At 32.6% G+C, this 11,585-nt stretch overlaps 1 protein-coding gene and 2 long non-coding RNA genes across 3 annotated transcripts; all 3 read left to right on the top strand.

Annotated features, from left to right (window-relative positions):
• Positions 1 to 1,439: 1,439 nt before the first annotated feature.
• Positions 1,440 to 8,148, top strand: LOC139526039 (uncharacterized). The gene is made up of 4 exons (XR_011665100.1): positions 1,440 to 1,570; positions 5,918 to 6,072; positions 6,863 to 7,113; positions 7,975 to 8,148. It is a non-coding gene; the product is annotated as an uncharacterized lncRNA (long non-coding RNA).
• On the top strand, positions 2,151 to 5,111 carry LOC139527388 (uncharacterized). Its single transcript, XM_071322801.1, has 2 exons — positions 2,151 to 3,033; positions 3,300 to 5,111. Exons 1-2 carry the CDS (start codon positions 2,159 to 2,161, stop codon positions 5,080 to 5,082), a joined length of 2,658 nt encoding a protein of 885 aa, XP_071178902.1. The 5' UTR covers positions 2,151 to 2,158; the 3' UTR covers positions 5,083 to 5,111.
• A 285-nt stretch (positions 8,149 to 8,433) lies between the features above and the next one.
• LOC139526040 (uncharacterized) lies at positions 8,434 to 10,390 on the top strand. The gene is made up of 3 exons (XR_011665101.1): positions 8,434 to 8,522; positions 8,940 to 9,037; positions 9,855 to 10,390. It is a non-coding gene; the product is annotated as an uncharacterized lncRNA (long non-coding RNA).
• The last annotated feature ends 1,195 nt before the right edge of the window (positions 10,391 to 11,585 follow it).

Genomic DNA, 11,585 nt, shown 5'->3' with positions numbered 1-11,585 from the left:
AGTATTTTCATTTTTCATTTTTGATTTTTCAAAAACTAAAATCGAAAAATGAAAGTGTTTTCATTTTTCATTTTTGATTTCACAAAAATAAAAAACGAAAAACGAAAAACGAAAGTGTGTTCAATTTATCTTTCCCACACTGTTTTTAATTGTCATTCAAAAAATGACAAAGTTGTCATTTATCATTCATTTAAAGGTGTTTCTGACAATGAAATTATAACAATGTTGTCGATTTTTGTTACATACCAAAAGGGTGAACATAAAGTTTTGTATATAATTTTAATTATTTCTCGATGTATTTAATGTCAAATGTTTTCTTTTCTTGATGTACAGCCATTGATAATAAATGTTGCTACTGCAAACACTCCGGTATGCATTCAACATAATGTAGACAAAATAGACCTCATGACTTCTGAATTGAATTACGGTGATAAAGTAATCAAAGACTTTCAAATTACCTTGTTTATATCTTTGATACAGAATTAATTATTATATTTAAATATTAAACGAATCACAAATATAAATTATACAATATAATATTATATAAAGGTGGTAAAAACAAATAGATTGATGACAACATCACACTAACAAGGGAGGTCACTACTTTTAAAACTAACAAGAAAACTAGCCCGGTCGTTATACATGAACAGCGGTTGTCAGATCAATATTATTTTAATCGAAGAAAATGTCGACGGATGCAAAAGTCTTTAAGGTTCCGCTAAAGTCAAAATTTCAATCTGGTGGTGCAATTACCAAATGTACATGTTTTGTACCTAAAACAAATTACTGAGGGGTGAAATTTTGTCAAATTATAAAAATTTTACCATTATTTGTGGGACCATGCAGGGCTTGTATCAAACCTTAAAATTAAATACACTATTCCAATGTTAAAAGTTGAAAATGCATCTTCACAACACACATTTTTTCAAAAAATAGAACATTCTTGAATCAATGTTATATCACCCAAAATTGGCACCGAGTATTCTTCATGTTTCAATGCAGGTCGAGCTATACCTAAAACTTGCTAAAAGTCATCTGTCTTTCTATTAAGTTAAGAATAACAGAGTGTCCCACGCTGTTGGATAGCCGCCATTTTTACAATGTTGTTGTATGATTGATTTTTTACTATTTACAACTGTTTAATTTGCTTGATCTCCCTTGACACTTTGTGACTTGCAAATTCATATGTGTATGAGAATATTTAGCTGTAATTTAAAAACATTTTTTACCATTTACACAATAAAATAAACTGTTGAATTGGGTGTTCGTTGATCCTTCTGAAAACGAAAGTAGAAGTTCATGATCTGATATCACACCGCACTTTCGAACATAACAAAAATAGCATTTTTTTAAAATTGAATGAGTGTACTGATATTTTTTATTATATATTTCGGGTGAAAAAAGTTTTTGGACATTAAACAATCGATTTAATCATTAAATTTTGATGCGAAAGAAATAACTATATGAGAGAAATCACTTCCGGTTTGAAGAACTACGGTTGATCTTTTGATCAAGTGAAGTAAACATTGGGAAAATATCAGTTTATTGTCTAATCGGTGAACTTTGATTGGTAAGGAATTGATCCTATATATTCAAATACTTGTTTAGTACATATATATCTCTAAAAAACAATCATCAGATATCACAGTTAAGTCCTTAACGGGAAAATAAATACAATGTAGACCAAACAGACATGTTTACACGTGTGTCATTTTGGTGAGTTTGTATTACTTTAAATTAAATAATTATTTAAATTATGGAAATATGAATGGTAAAAATATGGGTAAGAAACACATTGCAACCAAGGTAAGTGAAAATAAAGTTATATTTTAAAATGTTAAAAAACGTGTATGGAAAGCAAGGTTGACAAAAGGAAGCCACTACATGTGTTGACAATATCAAAGAAGAATTTATTATGGGCAGTAAAATTAAAAAGAACAGAGTGTTTGGTAGAAGCCTGGGTAGGCATAGCAGAGTAAGGAGAGGGAGGCATTTAGGGAGACCTATTTACAGAATTAAAAAAAAATCTAGAAACATCAAAAAAGACATTTTGAAGATAAAGATAAAGAAAATACATAATTTCTATGGCACTACTTTGAAAAAACATATGCCAAACACCTCTATTTATACCGCATTTTCCTATGGTGATAACTTCAGAATGAGGGTACTCAAAGTTAAAGACCTCAGTCCAAAAGGTTACAGAATGATGAACTTAGACTGTTTGCAATCACATGTATCTGAAATAACAATGCATGTATGTTTATGTGTAGAGGCAATGAAGGTTTCGTCTGAAGGGAAAACTCCTATCAAGCTACAGACAGAGGTGAGATCTTTAGGTTTAGGCAGTGTGATGATGGCAGAGTGCCAATGGTGTTTCAAGAAATTTAAATTTGATACGAGTCCCAAGGTCCCTGGTTCAAAACGTTACGATGTCAATGTGCGTGCCGTTTGGGGTAGTATGGTCACTGGCAATGGCCCAGCACATCTGAATGAACTAATGGCCACATTGAATTCACCTGGTTTGTCTCAGCCAACTTTTACATCAATTGAAACTGACATTGGAAAATGGTGGCACTCTATATTAGAACAGGAGATGATGCTAGCAGGTCAAGAAGAAAGACGTTTGGCAATTGACAGGAATGATTACCATCATGAGGTTCCTGCTATTACAGTAATAGTAGATGGAGGTTGGTCAAAGAGGACTCATAAGCATTCCTATAACCCTGCAGGTGGGGTTGCTATAATAATTGGGAAAGAAACTAAGAAACTGCTACACATAGGTGTTCGTAATAAATACTGCTATATTTGTGGTCAGAATGACAATAAACCCCACACATGCTTTAAGAATTGGGACAAAGACAGCCAGTCCATGGAAAGTGACATTATTTTAGAAGGGTTTAAACAGGCAGAAGAAAAACATGGTTTGCGGTACATGAGAGTGGTAGGCGATGGGGACTCTTCTGTTTTTGCAACTATCAGGGAAGGAGTGCCAGGGTGGGGAAGACAGGTAACTAAGGAGGAATGCCAACTTTTGTTGATCAGGAATGACCCCTGGAACAAACTGAAGAGAAATTGTGAACTAAATTTCTGGATTCCATGTCAGAATCTTTCATAATAATGGCCAATACAGTCAAATCATACAATAACTGCCAATCATGCTGGTGCCTCAATCCCTTAAAATCTGACAAATTAAGTCAAAAGATGAAGCTTGTAATATACATCATTGGTCCCTTGCTTTTACACAAAATAAGGTTGATTTTAATAGCGCGCAAAAGTGACTAAAGCCCTCAAAATCCTAGCTTAAACCCTGAATGCGCCAACCATATATGTAAATGTTATCGGTCCAACTTGGAGAAGATGGTTACTGAAAACCCACTGTACAAAGGGAGACATCATTTGTCTAAAACAACGCGAGTGCGCCTGGTTAGTGCATTAAGATGTGCCATCCGCTTTAGGTCAAAAGAACTAAATGAACAAACAGTATATGTATCAACAGCAATTAAACGACTTCGCCATGACATCATAAACTCAGTCAATCATGTTTTTGGTCAACATGATCACTGTTCTGACTTCTGCCGCGCTAAAACCCAACAAACAGATACATCATCTGATATTCATACATGTACTTCATCAAACTCTGATCATTCAACAGCATCTTCACCCACCATAATAAAAAACTCTGATGAACCAGATCTTTTAGATTGTCAGATAGATTTCTGGTCAGAAGGATCGTCCTTGGCATCCCAGGAAGAGTCCAGACTTGGTACAACCATACAGTACAGTAATGTAGAACAACATATAATTAAGGATGTCTTGACCTTGCTTAACAGAATAGCTGAGAAATCTGACCGCCTTATCAGCAACAGTACAACTAACCTGGCAGAGAGTTGGATGCACATCCGAACCAAATTTGATGGAGGAAAGGTCTATAACCTTTGTAACCGTGGGTCATGGCATGCAAGATGCTATGGAGGAGCTCTTCGCATGAATTTAGGTCCGCAGTGGTCATGTCAGGCTTGGGAAACTTGTACAGCAACAGAACCAGGAAAACATTTTACAGCTAGGTACAAACGTAACGAACAGATGCTAAAAAATTCCATTCGTCACAAATCAAAGCCAGATGTCAAACAAAAAAGGTGGAAACGAAAAATCTCATCTCTGAAAGGCTGCACTACAAGGAAAGCTAGACAATCGTATGGTACAGATGCCATTGAGGTTACTACTGATGTATCTACCACAGCACTTGAAAAACTTCAGAATGATTTTTTGGATACACACATCAATCTTTCGGCAGATCAATGTAAACACATTACACTTTCAACAGTTCAACAGTCTCAATCTGGTCTTTGGCATTCTGAACGTCATAAAAGAATAACTGCTTCAAACTTTGGCTCCATCATTAGACGAAACCCATCTTTACCTATAAATAAATTTGTCCGTAATTTACTGTACTCCCAATTTAAAGGAAATAGACATACACGAAATGGCATTCTACAAGAAGATACCACCATAGAGGAATATAAGCTTAAGAAAGCAGAAGATAATGAGAATATCTATGTGAATAAAACCGGTCTTGTTATTCACCCAACCAACAAATTTTTAGCTGCTAGTCCAGACGGGATTGTTACATCATCAACTGACGGCACTGGACTTATTGAAATAAAAAACCTTTTGCATTCAAAACCAATTAACCTTTTTGAAGCTGCTAATTCAAATAATTTCTGCCTGATTACTATCAATGGAAATTTGAAATTGAAGGAAAATCACCCTTATTTTTTCCAATGCCATGGCCTTCTGAATGTTTGTCACAAACCATGGATAGACTTTGTTGTGCGTACACTGAATCCATATCAGATGTTTATACAGAGAATTTATCGAGATGTTGACCTTTGGGAGAACACTCTACTACCAAAACTCAAAGCTTTCTTCACTAAGGCACTTTTACCTGAACTTGCCTCACCACGAGAAGGAAAGAGCCCAGGCATTCGAGAACCTGGAATATGGGTGAGTTCAATATTAAGTTTGAAATCAATCCAAAAACAGCCTTGTTTAAAATTCAGTTGTTTACCAAACAACATTTGATTTAATGAACTTATCAGGGTATTGTATTTTTTAATAAGAAACATCTTCCAATTATCTTATACAGGTATTGTATACAATTGTCAGCTTATGTCATTTTCTGTCATGTATGTATTGAGAAGAAACATCTTCCAATTATCTTACATGTATACAGGTATTGTATATAATTGCCAGCCTTTGTCATTTTCTGTCATGCATGTATTGAGAAGAAACATCTTCCAATTATCTTACATGTATACAGGTATTGTATATAATTGTCAGCCTCTGTCATTTGCATGATCTTCCAATATTCATTATAGTTGGTAATTCAATACAGTCTCAATTATCATGATTATAATTGAAAACATATATATATAATTATATTTGTATTTAAAAAAAAATCATATTACATGTATTATGAGAGGAGGTGAAATAGGTTGTATAATTTTTCTATACTCCTTAATTATTTTCAACATATATTAACCTTGATGTGTAAGAGTCCAAAAATATAGCTGCCTCACAACTCTAAAAGATTTAACGCCAAAAAAAAGCCTACTAGAAAAGATTTTTCAAAAAAATCACAATGTTTGCCTATTAATTAAAATAGTGGTATAAACACACAAGTTCACTGTATTTTACAGATCTCAGGATGAAAGGGAAACATTTTTTTTTATCAAAAGGGGTGTCTATTATATTGTAAAGATTTTCACTATGCAACAAACCAAATTTGACAATCATACAGCTTTTATTTTTATTATTCACAACCAATTATATTGACATTATCATTGTGTGTGGTGCTGGTATGAAACACTGAGTATACTAATGGAATATTCTTATAATACAACTTTTATAATTTCAGTTCGTTGATTCCAAAACCAGTATAAAAAGAAAGAGAAAGATAACAGCTTCAACGAATAGAAGAAAGACGAAAAAACAGATTCCAAGACCAGACACTTCATCAGACTCTGAAACAGCCAACACTCAAGCTCAAGAACCTGCACAAAATAGGCTAACGTATGTAATATTATATTATATCTAGTTTCCCTTAAATCCTACAAAATTTCATGATTTTGATTTCAAAATGTTATTGAAGTATGCACATATACATATCATACCAATACATCTTACCAAATGTCAAAGCTGTTTCAATAGTTGTGTTCACAATACATATAGATTAATTTTGAGATAGCAGTTACATTTTACTGAGAAAAATACATCATCCAAAAGTTACATTTTGTTAAAAAAGGTACATGATCCAATAGTAGAGAACATAACACCTCTTGTTCTTAAACCCAAGTAAACAAACACAACACATCACGGAAGATTGGTGCGTTTCTTTGACAAGAATAAGATATTTGACAATTGTTGTTTTATTACAAAAATTTCCAATATAATCATTAATAAAAAGTGGTACAATGTACATTAAAGATGTACATTTAGCCATATTCATATAAATATTAATTAATTTATGCCATTTCAATATAAACATAATTATATATATATATATATATATATATATATATATATAGTTAAAACCCAAAATCATGTTGGGAAATGATCATGTGATTGTCTTGTACACCACATGTATGTACAAAACGAAAAACACATTTGTATTATGTAAGTCATTAGTACGTTTACACTATATAGTACATCTCTCTTACTATATAGATGAGATATGTATTGCATCTAAATATCTAATACAAGACATACAATGTACATGTATACCTTTTTTAAAAATAGATATATATTAAAAGCACATCTAAGTAACTTGTTGTTTTAATTTAGTTAGTGATTTTTTATTTAGGAGAGGAAGGCAGAAACAGACCAAATTTGTTGGACGTAGCATTAAACAACAGTGGATAATTGACGAGGATGCAAACCATAAGGAATGGTATAAAGGAACAGTTGTTTCATTACTTAAAGGGACAGATGGAAAATTGAATGCAGTCTATGAAGTGTTGTTTGATGGAGATGATGATGTTTATGAAATTGACCATTTAGTTGCAGATTATCATTCTGGTTCTGTTCAATTTTGTGACTTATGATACATGCTAGGTATGCACATTTTTATCTCGCCATTATTGAAATAAGGGTGAGCTATTTTCTGTTTGTAGCACATCATTTATAAATTTCTTAAGGAAGTATAATTTTTTAAGCCTTAAAGCCGCCAACTATAAAGTAAGGAAAACTCTGTACATAAGGAATTTCTTTATATATCTGGAAAACTAGTGTATGACTTCTTTGTATATGCACATTACATGTACACAATGGAGGATTTATATCCTCCTGATGTTTATCTTCTTTTTGATTTAAAATAATGAAATATTGCTGACATCAAGTGTTTTTACTATGCCCCACTGTTTTGCTTGCAGAGATTTATGTTTTACCTTGGTCCGTCTGTCTGTACCACACTTTGTAGGACTTGAAATTAGTTTCAGCTGTATATAAACTTTACTTTGTTTGAACCCAATATTATGAACATTTTATAAAAAATGCGACAATAACCATAAAACACATATCATGTTTGACTTTTAGAAATATCCCAAGAACAGTTTTAAAGTAACACAGCAGGGGCATTAGAATCTTTAAGGCACATTCTTATTTCATTTCATGTAGTACGGATGGTCATCCAAAAATTCGGAGAGCAAGATTTGATTCTTTCATAATATATTTTCTAGTTCTACATTATCAGTCATTTATATTATGAAATAAACTATTATGGATATTCGTTACTTTTATTTAGGATATCATAAAGAAGATACCATGATAAAAATTTCAATACCTGTTTATTATAGATGGTAAATTTTGTCTCGTCAAATTGCAATTTGAATGTTTCAAATGAACTTCAACATATATTTTTGATAATGCAATGCAATTATTTCATATATTTCATATATTTCAATATTTTATTTGAAGGTTGTACTGACATGACTGATTATGATTTCCTGTGAGATGGATTTGGAATTACCTATCTGTTTTCAACTTTTAAATCTGAAATAAGTGTATAATGAAGGCTGTTATATTTGATGAACACTTGGATTATTATAGACATTGTGATAAAATTGCAATTATTGTATCACAATCAGTTTCACCTTAGGGAGCTACCATTTGATTTTTATGGGGGGGCTAGGATGAAATTTGAAAAAAATAGGCAGGACAGGAGTTTTGAGTAAAAAAAAAGGCAGGATGAGACACTTGCAAAAAAAAAAAGTCAGGACGACAATTTAGGTAAAAAAAGTCAGGATAAACTTTAAAAAAAAAAGGCAGGACCGAACAGATTGAAAAATAAAAAGGCAGGACAGAAATTACAGCTAAAAAAAAATGCAGGACAAAATTTTTCATCCTAGCCCCCCCATAAAAATCAAATGGTAGCTCCCTTATTGTTGACTGAGGAATTTCATTTACAGTTTACGACCAATGATCTGCATTGCAATAAAAAAAATCAATCATTATACACATTTGAGGTACGTAGATTAACCTTATTTTATTGTATTAAATAAAAAATGCAAGCTGCAAATTACACAAACACCATTTCATGGAGTTATGTTCCTTTATAAAATAAAACATACCTTCGGGTAATGATTTCCAGCTACAGAGTTATGGTCCTTGGAAATTGAATAATTATGTCCATAGGCAAATTCAAAACATAATGTAAGGAAATCATCTTCATGTTAAATCACAGTCATCTTTGTTTTAGGTACTGTATTAGTTGTTGAGAATTACAGATGTGAAAAAGAAGAGAATTCAATAAAAAAAAAAATCAAGAGCTTATCATGTTCAATATAATGTATATAAATTTAATTTAATTTTTTTAAAGGACTATTGTCTATCTTATAATGTGTATTCCTGAGATATGACTGTTTTTATTTATTATTTTTCAGCTGACATTTTGTTTTCTGCTTTTCAAAATAATGTCTTTTGTCCAAGAGCAAGTGACCGTGAACTATTACAGATATTGTTAAATGATAACTTTGAAATAGTAAGTTTGTAATTTTTTTAAGTTCCAATTATTGAACAATGTTCATGATTAGCTTTGTAGTTATATATAAAAAGAAAATGTAGTATGATTGTCAATGAGACAACACTCAACAAATGACCAAATGACACAGAAATTAACAACTATATATGACCATACAGCCTTCAACAATGAACAAAGCCCATACTGCATACTCAGCTTTAAGAGGCCCTGAACTGACAAATTTAAAACAAATAAAATGAGAAGACTAATGGCCTTATTTATGTACAAAATTGAAGGAAAAACAAATATGTCACACATTAAAACAAAAGACAACCACTGAACATGCTGAATTACAGGCTTCTGACTTGGTAGACACATACATACAGAATGCAGCTGGGTTAAACATGTTAGCTTGATCTCAACACTCTCCCTAACCTGAGACAGTGGTGTAACAGTACAACATAAGAATGAACTATAAAAATCAGTAGAAAAAAGCTTAGCTCATCAGATGGATACAAATAGAAATACATCCAACAAAAACACAAAGAGGATGTGGGAGTTTAATTGTACATCCCAACAACTAAAAAGACACTAAATACTGATCCGAAAGTAGAAGCCGTTACTGACAGCTAGATCGAAGCCACTGACAACGAATAAAAAAAATCGTGCATCTAAGACGCAATTATCAATCAATACACTTCATAAACAGTCACACATGACCTTTATAGTTTGTTAAATAAAAAAAAAAAAAAAGGTACCTTCAATTTGTGTGGGCACAGAATAAATCGTGATATTAGCAAAATTTAGCTGACAAAGTCGTATGTTTATTTCATTTCAGTATGATGTTGACATAAAGACTGTTGATTATACTTGGTTATTGTGTATAAAGATACCCCAGGGCCGTAAATTGTTGCCGAGCGGAGCGAGGTAAAAAAAAATTTGGACCCTTTTTAGACAAAAAAAGATTTTTTTTCGGGTTTATTCCCTGTATGCAATGTACCTCCCCAGAATCCACCACTTGTTAGAATTTTGTTACATTTCAATAATTAAGCGCCTAAAAATATTGAATACAGTTGTCTGCTCTATGGTTGGGTTGTTGTCTCTTTGACCCATTGCCCATTTTCATTCTCAATTTTATAATTCAGAGTAAGATTAGGTGTAAAGTAATATTTTTTTATGCTTTATACTGCTTTATGACTGCACAAGCCATTTTTACTGAATTTTAGTGAAACAATTTGCAAACTTAAAATGAAAGACTCCCTGACATTGCCAATTTGAGCATTTTTTGTGGTTTATCCTGCTTTTTTTGTCTGTTCAAATCAAGGTATTTTAACTTCGCTTCACAGACACAATTTACAAACCTTAAACTGAAAATTCACACTAAGGATGCGTGATCTTAACTTTTAAGTTTGGAGAGGTTGATATAGAAGCGTAACTAGCCTCTATTACAAAAAAAAGCAAACTATATTTTGGCGAGGGAAGGGCTCAAGGACCCCGGAAGAACTGTAAAAAATGTTACAGAATTTTCGGACCTTTTCTTAATCTAAAGCGCAAGTTTTGTCCTATTTATTTTATTATGTTCTGGTCTCGGAGCAAAATATATAGATACAGTGTAAGACTTCTAGTATTTACATGTAGTAGCAATATCAAAAGACATATGTAGGATGAAGAAAAAACAATGTAATCTACATAGTCAAGTGTGTGGCTATTGTTAGATTAAACATATTTATTAATAGTGGATAGGCAATGTTCTCCCCGGAATGGGGATGGAACCAGGAACTTCTGTTTTTGTAGTCCGATGCACTAACCCATGTTACTTTTGTATAATGAGTATCAATGGTCCGGTTCCTCGTTGAAGACCCTCCCGCTACTTTCAAGATGAAGAACAGGAATAAAAGCCCTGTTCATTAATAATTTGTATTTTTTCTATATATTGTGTGCGATTTTGTCCCGTGCACATTTACTCCATATCTCTTTATTTTCTATTTAGGACCTGGATACGGCTCAATGCTAGTTTTAGTCCTCCAATGCTAAAGGCCTAGGTCATATGTTTTTTTTTAATTATTTGATGCCGTGGGATTGGGATTTTTAGCTTTAATGTAACCCTTGTCAGCTTTAACAATGTTTAACTTGTGTTTACAGCAAAGATAGCCAGTTTTGTGTTCTGTAATATACTGTAACAGTTTAATTTTCCCAATCTAATTAAAATATTGATCTCTGATTACGTTATACTACACTACATATGTAGTATAACGTAATCAGAGATCAATATTTTAATTAGATTGTAATTTTCCATGTCCGGTAGCATCGTAACTTCTCAAAACATCGTCCGAGAAATATCTGGACATCTGTGCCGTGGGCATGTACAATTGCCAAACCACACATGCCCGTTCTTGAATCTTCGTAGATCTATTCCAACTTAAGTATTATTGAGTGTACGACCAGCAGAACATGATATGTTAAGCCATTGAATATTGAATCCATAGTCATAAAGATCGATTACTTGATTGGTGTTCCTTTAACGTAGCTGCAGAACAAAATGAGAGAGCTACTTTCGAATATTTCTATA

Source organism: Mytilus edulis, chromosome 6 (assembly GCF_963676685.1).
Source record: "Mytilus edulis chromosome 6, xbMytEdul2.2, whole genome shotgun sequence".
NCBI lineage: Eukaryota > Metazoa > Mollusca > Bivalvia > Mytilida > Mytilidae > Mytilus > Mytilus edulis.
This window is presented reverse-complemented; position numbering and strand designations above follow the sequence as displayed.